Source organism: Peromyscus maniculatus, chromosome 13 (assembly GCF_049852395.1).
Source record: "Peromyscus maniculatus bairdii isolate BWxNUB_F1_BW_parent chromosome 13, HU_Pman_BW_mat_3.1, whole genome shotgun sequence".
Lineage (NCBI taxonomy): Eukaryota > Metazoa > Chordata > Mammalia > Rodentia > Cricetidae > Peromyscus > Peromyscus maniculatus.
The window spans coordinates 54,203,305-54,225,740 of NC_134864.1; the positions used below are offsets into that span (position 1 = coordinate 54,203,305).

The window sequence follows — 22,436 nt, forward strand, 5'->3', positions numbered from 1 at the left end:
GTGCAGCTTCCACTGACTGACAGGAAACACCCCTCCAAAGACATTCTGCCAGTACAGCCAAAGAACAACAGAAAGCACAGAATTTAAGTCAGTCGAAACAGGTCAAACACCAGCAATGTCACAATGTTTCTGGGTGTTTTATGTAAGAACACACATCCAATTTTTACCTAGAATATCACTTGTAATAAAGTCAATGTTACATTCCGTAATAAAATAATGCTTAAATTTCCTTTGAAGGTAGGTTTATTAGAGATAAATTTTTATGCCTTCTTCAAAATAAAGCTTTTTTTTTTTGACAGTCTCTTAGGCTGTCCTTGAACTCACTATGTAGCTAAAGATGACCTTGAACTTCTGACCCTTCTGCTTCCAGCCTGAGTGCTGGGATTGCAAGCTGGGAGGGGAGGGGAGTGGAGGGGAGCGGAGGGGAATCAAGGAAGATGCTCTCTGACAGCCAAGAATAGAGGAACTCGGAATAACTGGATGTCAGCAGATATTAAGTATTGCTCTGTAGTATGAGACATGGGTCCTGGAATTCTGGGCTAACATTTCAGAATACTAACAATTACATAATCTGAGTGTCAGATCTGGAACTGCCACACTGTGTGTTTGTGGGGTACTTACGAGCACTCCTCAAAGACTTTGACCTTCTCGCAGCCCTCGGGAGGCTCCCTTTTGAACATGTAACTGTTGTTAGGTTTTGGTGAGGTTGCATATTTTGGCAAAGGAGAGTTGTTTCCATTCTCTGTAAAAAATGACATTGGATTATTAAAACACTGTTATAAAATGCATCACGTTACCATAACTACTATTACTGGCCTTCGGCACAGAACTACTGGAAGGCAGGGAGACTGCTTCTTCCCTAACATCGCTCTGAGAGCCACCGCGCTCCTGACTCGACCTGGAACGGTCCTAGCGCGCGCCTGCACGCTCCATCCATGGACTGCGCACACAGATAAGGACTGCCTTACTGACACGCCCTGCACTCTGCACACACACTCGCACGGTTGTATCTGAAATGACTCCTCAACGGTTGCTTGCTATTAACTCTTGGCCTGCCCTGCAGATCCCCCAGGCTCATCTGCTGATCCTCGGTGGCTCTCTGCTTGAGGTCAGACAGGAGCACACAAGCGTTCATCTCCTACGAGAAGAAAACTCTGCGCAGTCTTCCAAACTCTCCCTAAACGTACCTCCGATTTCCGCCATCATTCCCAGTTCCCACACCCAGAGAGCGACCACTTCCCAACTGTGGCTTGTACTCAGTGCTGGTGTCCTCAGTTCATACTACAGCCATTTAAATTTCTTGGTATGTTATGCAAGTGTTCTAAAATTTTCAATCTGTCAGCTAAACTATAAATTTCTTACTGGAAATAGTGCTGTGACCCTGTTTTTTAATAAAATAAATTCACAGGAGCCATCAGTCATTTCTTTCTTAATAAAAAAAAAAAATCAAAGGCACCAGGGAACAGGTAAACAGGACAGGGAAAGCTGAAAGGATGGGAAGCCAAGGGGCAGATTTTAACAGCTATTATCGATCCAACCTCGAATCTAACTCCCCTCTCCCTCCCTTTTTGGCTTTTTTGAGACAGGATTTCTCTGTGTAGCCTTGGCTGTTCTGGAACTTGCTTTGTAGACCAGGCTGGCCTCAAACTCAGCGATCCACCTGCCTCTGTCTCCAAGTGCTGGGATCAAAGGCATGTGCCACCACCACCAGGTTAACACATTTTTAAAAAAAAGTCTAATTAGTAAACAGTCTACAACTGCAATTCAAAATCCCCTCCTAAGTGCTGGGGTTACAGGTATATGCCATCACAGCCTGCTTTAAAACTCTTTTTTTTTTTTTTTTTTTTTTTTTTTGGTTTTTGAGACAGGGTTTATCTGTGTAGCTTTGCGCCTTTCCTGGAACTCACTTTGTAGACCAGGCTGGCCTCAAACTCACAGATATCCGCCTGGCTCTGCCTCCCAAGTGCTGGGATTAAAGGCATGTGCCACCACCACCCAACTTAAAACTCAGTTTCTTACACTATGGGTTGAGCCCCCGATATGGTATCCCATAATTGAATGTGGGGTTACCAAAAACCTGGCAAGAATGAAAAGTTTCTTAGTGCAGAACAACCAAAAAACATCCCTGACCTTGCTGCCCAGCAAGCACACCTCCACTGCAGCCTGGGCCTGGACAGAGGCATTCAGACTCTGCGCTGCATATGCCTTCACACCACACGAAGCCAGACTGCCCGAAATCCGAAAGCTTACATTCACGATTTATGTAAGTTATCAACTAGTGTTTTTGCTGTCGGAGAAAAATGCTTATAAATGTTTTCTTACAGTTCTTCAGGATGTGGTATTCAAGAGTGTATCTTTGAGTTTTTAGTTTTAAAAATTGATGTTTGTGTCTCTGAATTCAGTTTCACTTAAAAAATAACTAAATGGCACTGGTTGGAGATTAGGACAAAACAATTTCTGAAATGGCCACACACACACTTCTACTATTATATACTGTGCACTTATGCAAAGCAGGATTCTGAGCATTGACAATTATATACCCAGAATGCCAATCAATTCCCAAAAATGCTGGAGATGCTCTGTATCATCTTCAACAGAAAAAATTGAGCAACACTGAATCCTTGCATACATGTGTGGGATGGGAATGTACCTATTAATAGAGGCTCAGCCTTTTACATGGGTGCTTTGGATCCAAATCTTCAACAGAAAAGATTCAGCAACACTGAATCCTGACATACATGTGTGGGACGGGAATGTACCTATTAATAGAGGTGCAGCCTTTTACATGGGTGCTTTGGATCCAAACTTGGGGCTCCAGGTTTGTAAACCAGGAACTTGACCGACCAAGCCATCCTCTTAGTCCCAAGACTTGTTTTTATCTTACGTTGACGAAATGGGTGTGTGTGCTGCACATGCTCATGCCCTAGCATATGCATGTGGAGACCAGAGGGCACCAAATGTCTTCCACTAGTGAGCACCACCTTATTCGTAAGTGTTTTGAAATAGGATCTAACTAAGCAGCTCTGGCTGGCCTAGAATGCACAGACTGACCTACCTCTCTCTGCATCTCCCGTGCTGGGATTGAAGACGTGCATCACCACCACTGGGCCCATATTTCTTTTAAAAGGTAAACTTTTGTACTTAATATTTAAATTGCTGATTTTAGGTTATTTTTACTGTAGAAGTACCTCCAATCTTTAAAAATTCTCAGATTCTCACATGTATGTGTTGCCCACGTGTTTGCATGTGTACCTACATGCATGCAGTACCTGTAGAAACCAGAAGAGTCCCCGGCATCTGGAGTTCTAGATGGATGTGAACAACTTCACGTGGGTGCCGGGAACTAAATCACGGTCCTCTGCAAGAGCAAGTGCTCTTAACCGTTAGTGGACACCTTTCCGGCCTCAGCACCCTCCAAACTTTGAACGTTTGCTTTGAACACTCATTTTGCTTTGAGAGAAAGTTAATCCTTATCAGAAGTTCCTAAAAAGCACTAAACTGAAGGCTGCACATTTAATTAAGAAATATTAAGGTAATAAAATTCCAACTAGTCAAATGATCAAGAACAAAGTGCTTTTCAGGTAAATAATTATCTAGTCCAGCAGTTCTCAACCTGTGGGTTGAGACCCCATAAACCTCTATCTCCAAAAATATTTACATTATAATTCCTAACCGTAGCAAAATTACAGCTATGAAGTAGCAGTGAAAATAATTTTCTGGTCAGGAGTCATCACAGCATGTTAGCATGTCATCACAGCATGTTAGCATGTCATCACAGCATGTTAGCATGTCATCACAGCATGTTAGAGTGTCGCAACTTCAGGAAGGTTGAGGACCACCATGCTACACCCTACAAGGAAGCCATATTCACCATAAATGCTACGAAAGTACAAACAAACCCCTAACTAGACCACCATCAGCACCTCAGCCAAGCTGCACTGGGCTCCACCTGTTCTGACCTCCTGTAGAGAATGAACAGAATCTAGGGTAAGACGGGAGAAGTCCACCATCACCCGCCGCTGCAGCTCCACCCCGTTATACCTTTATCCCGGGGGTCAGCAAGCAGGTCATCGGCTGAGCAGGGACTCTCCTCGCTGCCGGAGATGGTGAGGAAGGAGGTGGGGGACACGGACTGAGAGCGGCTGCTGTTGTTGCTCCCCTTGTCCGCCCCTCCGGGGGTCTGGGTGTCGATGCTCCGAGTGCTGCTGCTCCTCTGGGCCAGGGGCGGGGGTGCACGGTGACCATCAGGAATGTCCTGTGGCTGTTACAACATGTAAAGAGCAGATGTTTACACTCTTGATTTTGAAGTTTACCAACAATGTACCCAATGTCAACACTCCTCAGTGGTCAGAAACTCACACTCAAATGCTAAGCCACAAACCTTTATGCCTAGCACTTGGGAGGCTGAAACAGGAGGGTTCTGATTCTCAGGACAGCCAGGCTTCAAAAACAAGCAAGCATCCACCCTTCTATTACTGGGCATCTCACTATGGCTTCATGCCTACCCTGCTCTGACATATTTGTCTTCCCAGGGCAGGGCACACGGGAGGTCAATGTTTGCTGAATAAATATGTACTGTACTGAATGATATCATGGACTGTTGCTTCTAAAACCACTAAAGAAAATGATCACGGTAAAGGAGATATTTAGGGGTGCTACACGGTTCCTAGTAGGGCAAAGGTAAAAGTAAGAATTAGCAATACTAGGGTGGGCCCTTGGTTCCTGTGCCCTCCTGCCCATTCCCCCTACAAAGAACCCGTCCTCATGAGTGAAAGGTTAATCACAGCAGTTCTAATTACAGGATGAGATCGAGGAGGAGACACTTAGGAAAGCTTGTGGGGCTCCCTCGGCAGGCAAACAAGCACCCTCTGCACCCTTGGTTTACTGAGCTCTCGTTAGTGAAGGAAAGCCTACTCAACCCCGCAGAATGGGGCCAGCAATGGGTATTTTTAAACCTACACTAAGCTTTCATCTTTGTTTGTTTGAGACAGGATTTCAGTTCTATAAGCCAGCTGAAGACCCTGGAACTGGGGCTGCAGGGGACCAACCATACCCAGCTGACTTCACCTTCAAGGGGAGAATTCTATACATCTGTGAAGCGTAGCTGGTTTTTGTTTTTGTTTTTGTTTTTGTTTTTTTTTAAACTCTTTGGGGGCTTAACATCCAGCTCCCAAATAATTACACTGCGACTTATTCTTACTTATGAATGCTCGGCCTTAGCTTGGCTTGTTTCTGTCAGCATTTTTAAGTTGAAATATTCCTTTTCTCTTTAACCTCATTTTGCCTCTAGGCTTTTTACCTTTCTTTATTCTATATATCTTGCTTTCCTGGCTGGTTGTGTGGCTGGGTGGGTGGCACCTGGAGTCTTCCTCTCCTTTTCTCGATCCTCACTCTATTCTCCTCCTAGTATTCTAAGTTTCTCCTCGTATTTATTCTATTTGCCTGACAGCCCTGCCTATCCTCTCTCCTGCCTTGCTTTTGGCCGTTCAGCTTTTTATTAGACCATCAGGTGTTTTAGACGGGCACAGTAACACAGCTTCACAGAGTTAAACAAATGCAACATAAAAGAATGCAGCACATCTTACAGTTAAAATATCCACAACAGTGAAATATTTCTTCAAACTAACTCCCTCCTCACTACAGAACAGATGCCAAGATAAATATATTCTGTGACAGATACATTTTTTAAGTTTAAATAGCAATTTTTCTGTGTAAAATGGCTAAGTAGATCATTTCTGAGTGCACTTCATCAAGATGCAGCCTAGCAACTCAAACCAGAGTTATGACAATCCCAGAACCGGCAGGTCAAACACTCTTAACAAACAGGGAGCAGGAAGGTCCTCTTTAGAAACCATTTGCCCACCCTCCATAAAACTGTAACTCAAACTCGTTACATGGAGTTACAGCAAATGAAGAGGATATTACCCATCTGGTATTTTCTACAGAGAAAAGAAAAACCATTTCTGTTAGAAGATCTGAACCTAAGGGGGCCTAGTTCATTCTCTGAAATGCAAATAAATTAAAATTCTCCAACCACTTTCATGGTCATAGTTTTTTTATTTCTTACAAAAGTTAAAATTTTCATTCTCTCAAGAAGAAACTTAAATACTGACAGCTGCCCCTTGCTCTGGAGGCTCACAGGCTCTTGCTCTGGAGCTCACAGGCCCTTGCTCTCAAGGGCCTTGGAGGATGGAGACTACTTACAATGAGCTGCTCTTCCTTTTCCCCGGTTTCCTTAATTATGATCTCGATCTCCTGGTTCAGTCCTTCCACGCTGTTCCGGAACCGAGAGCCTGTCGACTTGGTGATGGGGATGACGGGGACAAGTGTGCTCTTTGGAGCAGGAGCCTTAAGCAAAGGTGAAGAGGGACGAAGAGTTTTCAAGGTGCCATAACTCAAAATCAAGTCCAAACGACACCAAGAGACTCAAGAACTTGACAGCAAGCAGATTTGGATCTTAGGATAAATGAGATGTAGCTAAAGCTTGAACCCCAGACAGTGAAGACGGACTCTCAGAAATCTACTCACATCTGTGATACACTAGAAAGGCCATGATGATAATGGCAAATACTCCAAGAATATCAACTTCAGAAACGCTTTCATGAGGCCAGTGAGGTGCCTGAGCGAGAAAAGGTGCCTGCCACCAAGCCTGACAATGGAGTTCCGCATCCAGGACTCACATGGTAGAACCCCAAAGTCTACATATAACAACAAGAGTGCCTAACTGTAAATAACTTTCCTGTAACATTTATCCATTTATACCACTACTATAATGGTTTTAGTATATTTCAGCTCAGGAAATAAAAAAATAAAGTTAAACCAGGCGGTGGTGGCGCATGCCTTTAATCCCAGCATTCAGGAGGCAGAGGCAGGTGGATCTCTTGAATTTCAGGCCAGCCTGGTCTACAGAATGAGTTCCAGGGCAGCCAGAACTACACAGAGAAACCGTCTTTAAAAACTAATGAATGAATAAATGAATAGAATTTTCTTTTTTTCTTTTCAGAAATTTCTTTCTTTTTTCAGAAATTCATCTCTAATTTTCCTACTAGAAGTGTTTTCACTGTCAGTGTTACTTCTTAAAAATAAGCACCAGATTAAATTGTAGCATACTGCCTGACCTCCTAACAACATGCTCATAATAAGAGAGACCAGGTTTTGTGGGGTGTCTGCCAGCGTCACTGGTGAAGGTGTGTCAGGAGCTCGCTGCCCTGCCTGACAGGGGGCTTCCACGAACTCTCTCTCCTCTCCCTGGAGAGGGAGCCAAGAGACGACACTAAGATGTCTCCAGGCATTTAGCTCCAGTTTCATTCAGTGGATAAGCTTATTGTCTGACACAAATTTAGAATGAATTTTTATTTCTCCTCTTTTACTTCTGTTCATCTTACATAAACAAACAAACAAAAAACAGAGTAAACACGGTACTAGAATCCTCAGACAACAGGCAATTTGTGAGAAAGAAGCCAAAGGAAATCTACTTTGAAATGGCTTCCAGCTGTTGTTAGTGTAGAGCCCTTAGAGGTGGGGCTAAGCACCCTCCTCCAGGGCAGGTACCTCCCTTCATCTGTGAGGAAGGGCTCAGCACCCTAATTCATGGTTTTGAGATGAGACAAGAGCACTTGCCCTGTGTTCTGTCCACAACAAACACATTGCTTCTTAACTACTCTTTCCTATTTTTAATCTCTCTGTTCACACATCTTGTTTTCATTATACCCCCAAGTTTCTCATACTATTTACTCATTTTTTATTTCTTAAAAAATACTTCGTTTTTTCCTAAGTGTAATACTGTCTGTCTGCATGTGTCTGTGCACCACATGTATGCAGTGCCCACACGGACCACTAGAGGGCACCAGAGTGTCAGGAACCGAACCCAGATCCTCCGGAAGAGCAGCCAAAGCTCTTAACCACACAACCACCTCTCTAACCCCTCCCTCATTTGTTCTTATTTCTAACTCCTTTTTCTATTCCCTCCTCCGATCTCAACATCTACTATCAAAGGAAAACATTATGTCTCTCTCTTAAATTTTATTTCTGTGTTTGAATGTGAATCTTGTGCATGGAGAAGCAAGCAGAGGCCAGAAGAGGCGTCAGGTCCTCGGGAACTGGAGTTATAGCCTGGTGTGAGCCACCACGTGGGTGCCTGGAACCAAATGTGCGTCCTCTGCAAGAGCAGTGGGTGCTCTGATCACTGAGCCATCTCTCCAGCCCCCAAATATCTATGTTTAGATGTTCAACAGGTGGGTTTTGTTGTTGCTGTTACTGGGTTGTTTTCTGGGGGTTGGGTAGGGTGGGGTGGGATGAGGGACAATTGAGGCATTAAGCTATTTAACTTAGGTAGGTCTAAAAATCATAATCCTCCTGCCTCGACATCTTGAGTGCTGAGATTAGAGGTCTATGTCACTGCATCCTTCCATAGCTGGAAGACAGGTAGGCTGTTTTTGAGACGGTCTCTGTGTAGCCCTGGCAGGCCTAGAACTCACTCTGTAGAGCAGAACGCCCTTGAACTCACAAGGATGCTCCTGCTTCTGCCCCTCCAAGTGTTGGGATTAAAGATGTGTGCCACCAGCCTGGTTGATCACTGCAGTTTAAATTTTAAGCTTTAAAGTAACTTTTGGTGCCTGGTAGGCCTTAATACCCTGTTAATTTTCCTGGTTATACTCAAATGCTGCTTTTCCCTATGGACTTTAGTAGCAAGCTTTCTAATGACCACAGTAACACTTGCTGATATCAGTATTCTTATTGACACTGTGTTATGCTTTAAAATTAAATTAGGGAATGCTACATGAACACATCTCTCAAGCCTGAGAAAGGTGTCGAAATTTTTTCAAGTCTACACTGTCTTTTCAGCATTAGACTAAACTTTCCTCGAGTATATTTCCCAAAGTTCTTACTCATGCACTTAGGCATTGTGGTGCAAACCTTTAATCCCACTACATAGGAGACAGATCTCTGAGTTCCAGCCCAGACTTCTCTAGATAGCCATTTCTAGACCAGCCGGAGGGTATAGAAAGACCCTGCCTCAATAAATGAATGAATGAATAAATAAAAAATAAATATTTAAAAGTTCTTATTCATTAAGTGGTCGTTGTTGCTGTTACTGTAAACTAGATTTTCTTGACTGTTTTACCTTCGAACTAGTAGTCATTTTTAATACATATAATGTGTGCTTATAAATTAGTATTCTAGACTACATCCTTACCAAAAATCCTGACTGGTTTTTACTGATTTTCTGAAATTTTCCAAGCATTCTATTTTATAATTTGAGTCTTTTTTCTTTTTCCTTTAAGATTTATTTATTTTTATTTTATGTGGGTAAGTGTTTTGCCTGAAAGTACACTACATGGGTGTCTACTGCCCTCAGAGGTCAGAAGGTGATGGATCCCCTGCAAGTGGATTTACAGATGGGTGTGAGCAATATGTAGGCGCTGGGAGCTGACCTCAAGTCCATTGCAAGAGCAGCCAGCGTTTGTAACTGCCGAGTCATCTCTCCAGCCCTGAGTCTGATTCTTTACTGCTAATGCTAACGGCTGTAGTCAAGGTGTCTTTCTAACTGCATCAGCTAACAGCACTGCTCGTAGTGTATTCTGAACACAAGTGAACTTTCTGAGATTCTTGCCTTTTCTTACTGAGCTTAGTGAAACTGTCTCTTACATTCCCTATTAATAACACTGGCTCTGAAGTTAAGGGGTGTTTTTGAATAGTATCATATTAAGAAAGTGTTCCTGGATTCCTATATACTTGAATATTTTTCTTTCTCCTGTCACCCCATATACTGGGGATCGATTCTGGGACTTGAATGTACAAACTAGGCAAATGCTTTGTCATGCAGCTGTAGTTCCAGCTGTTGACTACGTTCGTAAAACACTGAATGGCGGCTGCTAAACTTCACAGAAGATTTTGTTGGTTTGGTTTTTTTCCAATCAAAAAAGGTATTGGTATGGTTTTTAATCTGGAAAAATATCAAAGCAGGTACAGCAAACTCCTTCTATGGCCTGAAATGCTGGTGTTAATCAATAGGACTTCCACATGCAACTTCCTGAACACAAGCTGCTTGTGTTCACTGTAACCTAACACAATGCCCTGCCTAGCTGAGGGCTACAAAGCAGAGGTGACGTAACAGACACCAAACCACTTCCTTCAGATCTGAAGCTGCTTTTCATCCTTACAATTAGTTATCCACTCAACATGCAAAAATGAGTTAAGATATTAATCTGTATGCTATGAACAATTAAAAGGATAAAAATACAATATAAATAATAATGAAAATGTTCCACCATATTCTAGACTTCAAAACCTGCATGCATGTACACACTCACATACATGCATTCATACAAACTTCTTTGTGTACATGTACATAATTAGATTTGTATTTCACTCCAAAGTGCCAGCAATAATGCAAATGTTTTAAAATTGTATCTTAAATTTTAGGAAATATTAACACTTGGTAAATTATCTTTTAAAATGTTTCTTTAATGTGCATGGGTGTTTTGCCTTTGCGTATGTCTGTGGAAACTAGAAGAGGGCACTGGATTCTCAGAACTGGAGTTACCAACGGTTATGAGGCACCCTGTGGGCGCTGGGAATTGACCCTTCATCCCCTGAAAGAGCAGCTAGTGCTCTTAACCACCGGGCCATCTCTCCAGCCCCTAAGTTTATCAATTGTGGTTGACACATTACTCATTATTCATTTACACTGGTGCACAGTATTAAAAATTTGGAAAAGAACAGTGGTTAACAACAGGATAATGAGGCATCGACTATATAATACGACTAATATGACCTATCACTCTTGGGGTTGAGGATATAGCTCAGTCGACAGAAGTACCTGTCTAACTGTAAAAGGCTCAATCTACAGTATCTCCACCCTATCCCCAAATCAGTCTTTTGATAAACTCAACAAATGAACCAAAAACATTTAATACTGGGGGTGGGGGGGGGGAGAGGCACAATATAGAGTTATATGTACATTCTTAATGTCTCTCACAGAGCCAAAAAAATAAATCTATTTTAAGTTCTGGTTTAGTATCTCATGTTTTTCATTCAGGCAGGATCACTTTTAGTGTCATGTCTAAGATAAATTTTTTTGTGTGTGTATACACACACATACATACACACACACACACACATACACGGCTTGACGCATCATTTTTTTTTTCTTTTTTAAAGATTTATTGTTCTGCTTGCACTGCATGTACGCTTGCAAGCTAGAAAAGGGCACCAGATCTCATTACAGATGGCTGTGAGCCACCATGTGGTTGCTGGGAATTGAACTCAGGACCTCTGGAAGAACAGCCAGTGCTCTTAACCTCTGAGCCATCTCTCCAGCCCAGTGCTTCATTTTTAATTAAATCATTTTCATAAAGCATATTTATTTTACAAAATATACAAACGTATGTGTATATATATATACATGCATGTGCGTATATATATACATATATTGCTTGATACTTTGCTTTTTAAAATAAAATATCAACTATTACACATTTTATTATGTTCTAAGCATTCTTCTAAGCACGTTATTCATTTACTTTGTCTCACTTATCCTAGGCTAGCCTCAAATTTCTGGGCATGCGCCACCACCTTCCAAGTGCGAGGATTACAGGCATGAACCACTGTGATGGGCTTGGTGCGTGCTAGGCGAACACAAACCTCCAGCCCTGTGCTAAATAAGCACTTTATGGACATTGTTTAATTTTACAAACGCTCTATGAAACAGGCAATTTTGATATCCCCACTTTATATTTTTAAACTGAGACTTTAAGCAGCTAACACAGAATTATAGAATTGAGGCTGAATTTAATATTCTACCAAACAAAACAACCCACCCACAAAACTGAAAACAGGTTTCTCTACATTGTGAGACTACATCTGATTTTTCACTTTATCTTCTGAAGAAATTTCACATTCTTTTAAGAGTACTCTAAAAGTCCTTCACCAATCTTAGAAAATCCGTGTGTGGGGGGACATCAGAGATACCTTGCTTGAGATGCTACCTTTTTCCTTCCCTTTCAAGAAGTTCTTACTCTCACAGATAGTTATAAAGAGAGAAGAAAGAAATCTCTGTATTGGAATAAGGCTGTTCTAACATGAGTCTCAAAAGTTATTTTTAAAAACAAAAATATCTTAGATATGACACTAAAAAGTGACCCCATGTGAATGAAAAACACAACATACTAAACTTGACCAGAATTTTTAAAAAATTGTTTTTGGCTCTGTGAGAAACATTTAAAGAATGAATGAATAAGTAACTCAAAACTGGAAGAAAATATTTACAACTCATTTATCCCCTAGACTTCTATTCAGACTACATAATAGTCTCTCAAAATTCAGTAAGAAGAACGGACCAACTTAAAGGCACAAGACTTGAAAAGGCACGTCACTAAACATGACACATTGATAAAAAATATATAAAAAGGGTAATGCATATAAGTTTGAGATGTGCTTTGAGAAGATGACTGAATGTTAATCAGCTATGATGAATCTATAAAATAGAATCCCATTTGTTAAGAAAAGGGAACTGTTAATACACACAGCTCCTCAAATGAATTTACAGAGTACTGCTGGACATACAACCTCAAAAGACACATTCTATATGACCCCATTCATGTGACATCCTCAACAAGAGAAAGCTAGAGGATGAAGACCAGATCAGTGGGTGTAAGATGCTAGGAATGGGAAGGGTTTGACTAAAAAGACAGCATGAGGGAAATCTGTGCTTGACTATGGAAGGTAGGATGTGTTAAAATTTACACAAGTGGGGAGTGAATATTTCATCTAATACGTGTGAGGCCCTGGGCTTCATATACACCAACGTTAAAACTGCTCAAATACATATCTGGGAGCTGTTTAAATGAGAACAGTCAGGTGGTGAAATACTTTCCTAGCATGCATAAGGCCTGGGGGGGGGGGCAGAGGGAAGGAAAATCAATTTAACTGTACAGTAACTGGAAAAAAAAATTAAAGGAGAAAGCAGTGAGGACTATACTGAGTTGTATACTTATATGCACAATATCTTACAGGGTTAGGGATGTAGCTCAGTGTAGGACATTGGCCTAACATGAACAAGGCCCTAGACTCAACTCCTGTGCAAACATGGGGTGGGGCACAAAAAATCTAGGAGCTACTCCAAATATTCTGCAGACCTGCTACAGTCCACAAAGCAACTCCAAGTCAGCATGCTGTCTCAAGGGCTCCTAGCCTTCTCTTTACACTTTGATGCTCACAGCCAATAACTGCCTCACTTGTCCCAAGCCCTACACCAATACCAGTGATTTGAGAAGTATTGGTTTGAGAAGCATGAAGTCTGGGAAAGAAAGAGTAAGAACTTCCTGGCTGCCATGCTGAGAAAGGCACACAGGCAGGCCCTGGCAGTCCAGCGACTGACTCCACACATCTGGTTTAAAGATATTTTCTACTGCATCTCATGGTGCTGAAAGAAGTTTAACAGATTCTCCTAATATAACCTCCTTAGCAGCAACAATTGATCAACAGGTCTGCCAGTTAGGCATTTTAAAGGTAGGGCTGTGGTGCCTTTGACCATCAGCAGCTGTTGTGGCCTGTCTGTGTACGACCTGAATGGCTGGTGACTGCTATTTTATATAATACCTTTTAGCAGTTTTCTCAAAAACAAACGGTTTGTTTCTGAGATTGGAGGAATGTTAATCTGGGTATTCCACTGCTGTAACAAATCACATCCCCATAAGTTCACTGCTATGTTAGCCACATATAGCTTTAATGTTCCTCTCTGTCCTTCCAGCCCTACACATTTGATCCATCTTGCACTTTGGTTGTTTTTTTTTGTTGTTGTTGTTTGTTTTTCGACACAGGGTTTCTCTATGTAGTTTTGGTGCCTGTCCTGGATCTCGCTCTGTAGACCAGGCTGGCCTCAAACTCACAGAGATCCACCTGGCTCTGCCTCCCAAATACTGGGATTAAAGGCGTGTGTCACCACCGCCCAGCTCTTGAGCTTTGCTTTACCTGAGATAAAGTTCCAATCCCTAAAAGGTGAACATTTACTTCCTGAAGAGGCCAATTTGGATGCCAAGATTTTGGTGCAATTATTGTTACATCTGTCCCTGTGTCTACCGAACCCTCAATTACAATGCCATTTATTCATATTTTTAACTTTGGTCTTTGATCATTTACAGAAGTTTGCCAAAATATTTGCTTTATAGTTTCTCCTGAAAAATTTGTTTCAACTTCTAAAGCTGTCCTGCCATCCAGAGCAGTATGGTTTTCAGGCATTCAGTCTTTTAACTGCTCTGTGGAGGAGTTTCCCCAGTACTGACAGGGAATGTTTGAACCAAATTTGATTCCGGGGGCCTGTGAGAGCCCCCCTATGGCGTTTCCCAATGGCAGAGGGTTACCTTGTCTGTCCCGTGTTGACCTGCACTCATAAGTCCAGTGTCAGCCTTTGCCATACCTTCTGCATACTCCAGAAGGCTGGGGCCTTCTGTCTGGATTCTCTCTAGAAAAAGCCTTGTTCCTAGGAACGCCTTGCCTACAATCCCTTTTCAGATGACCTGGTTTACTACAATTAAAACATCTAACCCTCTGATTTTTCTTAAAATTTATATAAGTCACTTCTATCCAAGTATCATAAGTATAAGATCCAATATCATCTGTATTTTTAATCTATTCATCTATGGGTGCTGATCTTGCCTTTAAAGGCCTGATCACTCTTTTACATTCTGAATTAGCATTTTCAAAAGCTAAGGGTTCAATTAATATTCATCTAACTTCTGGATCTGGTATCCTTCTTTTTGCAGCTGAAGTCAATCTTTGTTAAAAAAAAAAAAATCAGTGAAGACTTCTTTTGCATCTTGTATAATTTTAGTAAAGGACTCTTTCCTGATTCTTCAATCTTGTCTCGAGCATTCAAAGCTGCCGCATGGCACAGGGCCAAGGTGTCATCATCAAATATAACATGTCTTTCCATATCAGCACAATGGCCCCCATGAAGGACCCGATCTTGGGAAATCTCATAACCTCTAACCTACCTTGCTGTTAGATGGCCCCAGCTCCCCCTATCCACCATGTTCTCCACTGTAACTGAGGAGCAGTGTGGAGAACAAAGCCAGGCACTGTATTAAACAGGGGGGTCAGGTAGTGGTAACACTGCTGCTACCTCCTAACATTTGGGAGGCAGATTCATCCAGATGTCTGCGAGTTCAAGGCCACACTGGGAACAGAGCCAGGCATGGTGGCACACACTTTTACTCCCAGCGCTAGGTAAGCAAAGAGGTCTGGAGGTCTGTATAGACAGACAGGAAGTGATGTAGTTGGGCGGAGAGAGGAGGGCACAGAAAGGTATATAAGGTGAGAGTACAAAGGAAGTAGCTCTCTCTGGGGCTGAGGATTTCCTAGTGGTAAGAACTTGTGGCTGGCTTGTTCTATCCCTCTGATCTTTTAGCTTTCACCCCAATATATGACTCTGTGTTTTCTATTAATAAGACCATTTAGCAATTCATGTTACAGAGCAGCTTCCAATGCTGCTGTAACTAAACCTTTCCAGTCTCGTGGAATAATTCTGTTTCGAGTGGCCCTTGAATTTAAATTTCACAAAAAGTGAATGCATATGATATGAACTATTGCTTCTTTAAATCCCTTCAAATCTAACATTTCTATAGGATCCCTGTTAACTTCTAAATAGCCTTGGGGTGCCTATCATCTGGAGGCCGTTCTTGAATGGTCACTGGATAAATTAAGGTTGGTCTTTTAATAACCTTGGGCTGCTCACTCCTCTACAGCTTCATAATTCGATGGTGTGCTAACTTCTGCTCTAAACTCCTCTGTCTCTGGGTGAGTATTTTTCTTAGTTCCATTAGTATGTCTTCCTAAGGATTTTACCTTATCAGTCAATGCTTCGTATTTGGCTCTGTTATCAAACAACTTTTTTAGAGAATAAAACAAGAATTACCAAAATGATAATTGACATTATGTCAATCCAGACAAAGTTAATTACCTCTTCACTTAATTGTTCTATTTTCAAACCATCCATTATGCAGCTATACAGGGACCTAACTCTGTGCATCCTAATATTTCCCATTTCTAACATGGGGGGAAAAAAAAACCTCTTCCTTTTCTTTTTTTTAAAAACTAATCCCCCCCTTTAAGAATTCTCAGTCGTCTCCCCAGATGTGCTGACGATGACAGTGAAGCGTGGGGCTGGTGCTGCTCCCAGCACAGCTGGGCAGAGGACACAGACGGTGCACAGCCTGGCCGAGGGCAGCTGCCCCCGCAGAGCTGTGAGCTGAGAGGGTGTGGCGGCTGCACCAACAGAAGTCCGAGGGGTGTCGAGGCGGCTGACCTAGTGGCAGCAGCCTGAGGAGGGGACCAGGCGAAGCCCACAACCCTTGGGGAAAAGGAGCCAAGGAGCCAGAGGTCTGGAAAGCAGACGCAGGGACCCGTGAAAGAAGCATGTGTGATGGGTGGGAAGTGAGAGCGCAGAGCTGGCTGGCGGTGGAGTGTGGGTGGCAGCTGGAGCTGTTGTAGAGAGGCTTCAACAGAAAAATCCCAGGCTCACTCACAGGGCGTGGGGCAAGGGAAGAAACGCCAGCTGACTCTGGCAGCTGTGGCTGAGGCTGCACTGGCTGCAAAGCCAGGGGTGAACGGTTATCTCACGCTTTCTCATGCCCCGAACTGGACGCCAGGTGATGTGTTTATCTAACTATCCTTTATCAATTAAAAAAAAAAATCAGGAAGCAGATATGGGGGGAAGAACCTGAGAGGTCAGAGAAGCAGCAGCGGAGCAGCCACCGGTGACTTCCGACCTCTTCCGTTCCTTCCTCCTAAGGGCTGAGATCTCCTCTAAGCCCCGCCTTACTACTTCCTTGGTCCTACAAAACACCTTTGGTTAATTTGTCAGCTAGTGCTAGCTCGACCCTCTGGTTCAAAACAAAACTTATTGTCAGGATACAATCAAAATATCACAGCAGGAAAAGAAGTCTAATTTAGCCAGGCAGTGGTGGCGCATACCTTTAATCCCAGCACTCGGGAGGCAGAGGCAGGCGGATCTCTGTGAGTTCGAGGCCAGCCTGGTCTACAGAGCGAGGTCCAGGACAGGTGCAAAGCTACACAGGGAAACCCTGTCTCAAAAAAATAAAAAAGCCAGTAATAATAAAGAAATGTAATTTAGTCCTAGCTGTCCTGGAACTCAGTCTGTAGACCAAACTGACCTTGAACTCAGAGATCCTCTTGCCTCTGCCTCAAGAATGCTGCGATTAATGGTGTGTATCACTATGCCTGGTACATTTATGCTTGTTTTTGGGAGAAACTCTTGCTACATAACTGTGTCTCAGCCTCCCCAAATACTGAGATTACAGGCTTCTGTCAGTACAGACAGCTAAAACTTTTTCACATTAATAAAATGATATTCAAAAATCATTTCAAAACCTGATCAACTCCTATAATGCATCATTTAATTTGAAAAAATTCAATCCTAACCCTAAATTGACCTTGAAAGAAAATATGACGGGGAATACAAAGCGGCCTTACTTTTAAAGAAATTAACAGTTATTATGGGTGAATTAGAAAGGAAGAGGATGGAAAACTCATCTGTAAAATCATGAGTCTCCAGCCCTTTGAATGTAAAGATGGTAATTTTCCGTTAATATTCCAATGTTAACGGTTATTATATTTTATTACATATTAAATTTTACATCTCTTTGTTGACAGTTAACATTTCAATTTCTCAAAAACAAAATTGTGTGTTTTAACATAAGTATCCAATCATATTTCTATTTTTTAAGATCTATTTTATATTTAATTGTTTGTGTGTGTGTTGGTGTACAAGTCCATGCATGTGAATACAGATGCCTAGTAAGAATTAGATTCCCTAGAGCTGGAGTTACGAGTTGGGTGTTCCTCTGCAAGAGCAGTACACTCTTTAGCCACACCCACAATCATCTCTTTGAAGTACAATCTTATACTTGGGGAAAAGTTACTAGAAACTAAAACCTAACTACAAACTTACAACACTCAAATGTATTTTAAAAACTATTCCTTTACTCATATTTTCTATTGCATACAACCTACACATATTAACACTCATGAGAATATCAATTCAAAAAGGGAATTTTTTGTTTTCTTTTCTTTTGTTTTCTTTTTGGAGACATGGTTTCTCTGTGTAGTTTTGGTTCCTGTCCTGGATCTCATTCTCTACCACAACCACTCAATGGTACTGTTGAACTAAGAATGGAACCAAAGACGATGCATAAAGAACAAGATGGCCTACATCTTGTAAAATTTGACTTACAAACAGGTGGTAGGGTAGTTTGCTCCAACAGCTACTCGAGTCTCAAGTATGATCTGAGAGTCACAGAACCAGCCTTCCAGTTTCCTTCCACCTTCCAGGATCACTGTCCCACTGCTCTGACAGAAAACCGAATGCAGGCTCCTGGATCCCCAAAACTTTCAATCACAGGACGTGACATAACCTGCTCTCTTCATACCAAGAACTCTATCTAGCCATCTAAATCCAGAGGAAAGTTCTACGTGTGAGCCACTTACTCCATGGGATCAAACCAGTTAGTTGTCCCTCCCAGAAGACACGGAGACAGGAATTATTACTCCCAAGTTTCAGATAATGTAACTGAAACTTGGAAAGGATAAAGGTCTGTTCAATGCCATGCTTCAGCATCCCGCTTCATCAAAGTAGACAAAATGAATATGTGTAACTGGAGCTGAGCATGGTGCACGCCTTTAATCCCAGCACTCAGGAAAGAGGCAAGTGATCTCTGTGAGTTTGAGGCCAGCCTGATCTACATAGTGAGTTCCAGGACAGCTGGGGCTGTGTAAAGAGACCCCGTCTGGAGGAGGAAAAAGTCCCAAAGTAAATAAACAAAGACTGGGTATGTCTCCTAGATGAAATACCATTTTGTAAATCTGGGAAATGGGAAAGCTGTGACTTAGTACTTAAACCACTGTTTCAAATATGGTTTTAGACATTCTGCCCTGAACAATCAGAAAGCACCTACAGGAAAAGCAGTCTCTTTTCTGACCTGGCTCTGGTTGATGGCTGCATGGTTGCCATGGAACGGAGACTGCCTCTCTTTATCTCGGTGATGACGGCTGCTGTGCTTGCTTCTCTGCAACTGCTGGCGTAATTTTGCAATCTGAAAAAGGAAAAACAGGAAGAACCACAGTGTTTTCCACGCTAAAAAAACACATTTTTGCTTAATAAGAACCAATAAAATTCACCCTTAATACTTTGAAATTTTAAACCCTATTACAAAATCTAATTAAACAATATTTTTATATACATATTCACACATGTATGTATAGATTTCTTTTAAAGGAGAAACAGAAGTATACTCGACATGGTCTTTAATCTTGAAACTTCTTAAGCACTAACCAGTTCGCAGCATTAAACTGCGCTTAGAAACAACCTATTCTCTTATTGCCTTTACCATTAATCAATTTTTATTTCGATTTCTGGGCTGAGCTTCAAAAATTTTTGTTTTGTTTTGTTTTCTGAGATAGAATTTCTCTAACAGCCCTGGCTATCCTATAGACCTAGCCCTGTCCTACAGACCAGGCTGGCCTCAAACTCAGAGGCCCACCTGCCTCCACCCTGACTGCTGGGATTAAAGGAATGCACCACCACCACCTCCACCACCTGACGAGCATCACTATTTTCACAATTTCCAAAATTAAATGATATTTACAAACCAAGCCAAGTGTGCTAGTCTCAAGGAGAAGCGTCCTCCATAGCTTATGCGTTTGAACACTTGTCCTGAGCTGGTGGTGCTGTGTGAGGAGGTAATGGAACCATTTGGAGGTGAGCCTTCTGGGAGGAAGCACATCACTATGGGCAGGCTTTGAGTTTTATAGGATTACTCCACTTTCTATTCTCTCTGCTTTCTGTGTTCTGATGAAATGTGAGGAGCCTGCTCCTGCGTCCATATTCATCTTCTCCCTGTCTCTCACCTTAAGCCCAGAAAACCTTTATTTTTGCGGGGCGGTGGTGGCGCACGTCTTTAATCCCAGCACTCGGGAGGCAGAGCCAGGTGGATCTCTGTTAGTTCGAGGCCAGCCTGGGCTACCAAGTGAGCTCCAGGAAAGACGCAAAGCTACACAGAGAAACCCTGTCTCGAAAAAAACAACCAAAAAAAAAAAAAACAAACCTTTATTTTTAATCAAATTGTTTCTGGCAAAAGTGTTTATCAGAGCAACAGGAAGGAAACTAGAAGACCAAGCCACATAATACACTTAAGATAAAATCTCTAAGCATCGAATACAGTTTGCTGTTTTCTCAGCCGATATCTCATCAGCCAAGTGTACGACTGCTTTTGCACTGCTGTGATGAAGTATCACGACCAAGGCAATACAGGAGTTTACTTGGGTTTGTAGTTAGTTCTAGAGGGATAAGGCTCCATGACGGTACAGCAAGCACAGTGACTGAAACAAGAAGCTGAGAGCTGAGTGGGAATGGCACATGACCTTGAAGCCTCAAAGCCCGTTCCCGGTGACACACTTTCTCTAGCAAGGCCACAGCTCCTCAACCTACCCCGTAACTGTGTCATCAACTGGGGAGCAGGCATTCAAAGGCCTGAGGTTAAGGGAGACACCTCAAACCACCGCACTAAGGCTAGCCTTCAAGTCTTGATCCTCCTGCTTCCACCTCCCAAGTGCTGGAACTACACGCGTGTGCCGCCACGCCTGGCTACAAACACAGACTCAATGGCTATCTCACCATTATCCTTTGACTGCATTTTTCTCATTTCCTCCTAGTATGGGTGAAATGCAATGCCATTAATTACAGACACAGAAAACAATAATCACAACACAGAGCCATCTATAATCAAGTTGGTTATGCTGAAGCCAGACAGTGGTGGCGTACACCTTTAACCCCAGCACTTTGGAGGCAGAGGCAGACGGACATCTGTGAGTTCGAGGCCAGCCTGGGCTACAGAGCGAGTTCCAGGACAGCCAGGGCTACATAGAGAAATCCTGTCTCAAAAAAACAAAAACAAGAGGGGGGGGGGGAGATAAAAAGAAAAAGTTGGCTATACGGAGTTACTAAATCTCAAAAGCACTATCATTTGCAGAAAAACGTCAGTTTCTTAATCACATTAGTTTTATAAAGCTGATGTCCTTATATATTTCTAAGTACACACAGACTCTCCTATTTAGCACAAGCCTTGCACCATCAGATTAGCACACATTTCCTATTAAAGTATCTATATTTCACGGTCAGACAGCAAGGTCTAGACGGCCTGGGCAGGGAGCGGGGGCGGGCTCCACGATCTGCTCGGCCGCTGGCACTTCCTGCACAGACTCCCGGAAGTGAGGCCTCCTCCACCGCCCTCCTCCTGCTTCCAAGACCCCAGCTGTGCATAAGAACCACATGACCCCCACGGGGGTGGGCAGGGAGCCTGAGCAGTGCTGCTGCGGCTTTGGCTACGTGCCCTGGTCCTCTTCTCTGCTCTCAGGCTGCTCTGGCCCCTCCCCCTGGTCACTGAATTCAATTTAGCAGGGATTCAGATATGATAATATGGAAATATTGTTTTATGCTGTTCTGCTTTATGAAAAGCTAGCTATGAACTGGGTTATGGCTCCTGCTTCTCTTTTAAAAGTTTCCTGTCTGTCCTATGCCAGGTGAGCCACTTGGTGTTAGGACAAGAAAGAGAGCAAATCAAAATAGCCAGAGAGAAAAGGACTGCTGACCTCACTGACTCCCTAAGACTTCTGCTGAAAGATGAACGTCACCTCAAGATTTATGAAACGATTACACGAACTTTCTGTATCTCAAGATTTATAAATTTACTGAGTATTGTTCAAGATTTATAAAGTGTAACAAATAACTTAAAACTTATTTAACAAGGGTTGATAATTAAAAATCTACACATGGGTGTATAACTTGGATAATGGTCAATAACTACTTGCTCTTAAAAAGAAACTGAATAATAGGTCTTCTGGGTGTCAACTTTATCTCAAATGTCATAGACTGAACCAAGTGCTTATCTTTAAACGTCCTCAAATTCATTGTCTGCATTTATCAAACCAGAGATGCTGTCATTTACTATATGCAAAAATTCTAATAATTTTGCTAATTCTAGTTTACACTTAAATAGAGAACTAAAACTTAAAAAATCATTTTAAGAAAGTCAAGACAGCAGGGTGGTGGTGGCGCACGCCTTTAATCCCAGCACTCGGGAGGCAGAGCCAGGCGGATCTCTGTGAGTTCGAGGCCAGCTTGGGCTACCAAGTGAGTTCCAGGAAAGGCGCAAAGCTAAGCAGAGAAACCCTGTGTCAAAAAACCAAAAAGAAAAAAGAAAAAAAAGAAAAAGAAAAAAGAAAAAAAGAAAGTCAAGACAAAATGCAGTCAAAGCAAACCCAAGTAAGAGAGAAAAGAAGCTGTCTCGTGGAAAAGTCAGCCCAGGCCACCTCCCGGTTAGGGCTGCTGGCCTCTCTGGCCTGACAGTCACTAGCGGACC

General features: G+C 42.4%; 1 protein-coding gene across 2 annotated transcripts in view; it reads right to left on the minus strand.

Moving 5' to 3' along the window:
• Positions 1-22,436, minus strand: part of Fam117b (family with sequence similarity 117 member B) — a 69,700-nt gene that overhangs the window by 9,228 nt on the left and 38,036 nt on the right. For both annotated transcript variants that reach the window (XM_076550328.1, XM_076550327.1), the window contains exons 4-7: positions 18,999-19,112; positions 6,205-6,348; positions 4,042-4,261; positions 622-742 (exon numbers count right to left, since the gene is read on the minus strand). In XM_076550328.1, the coding sequence (XP_076406443.1) occupies positions 622-742; positions 4,042-4,261; positions 6,205-6,348; positions 18,999-19,112 (599 nt within the window). The remainder of the gene's footprint in view (positions 1-621; positions 743-4,041; positions 4,262-6,204; positions 6,349-18,998; positions 19,113-22,436) is intronic.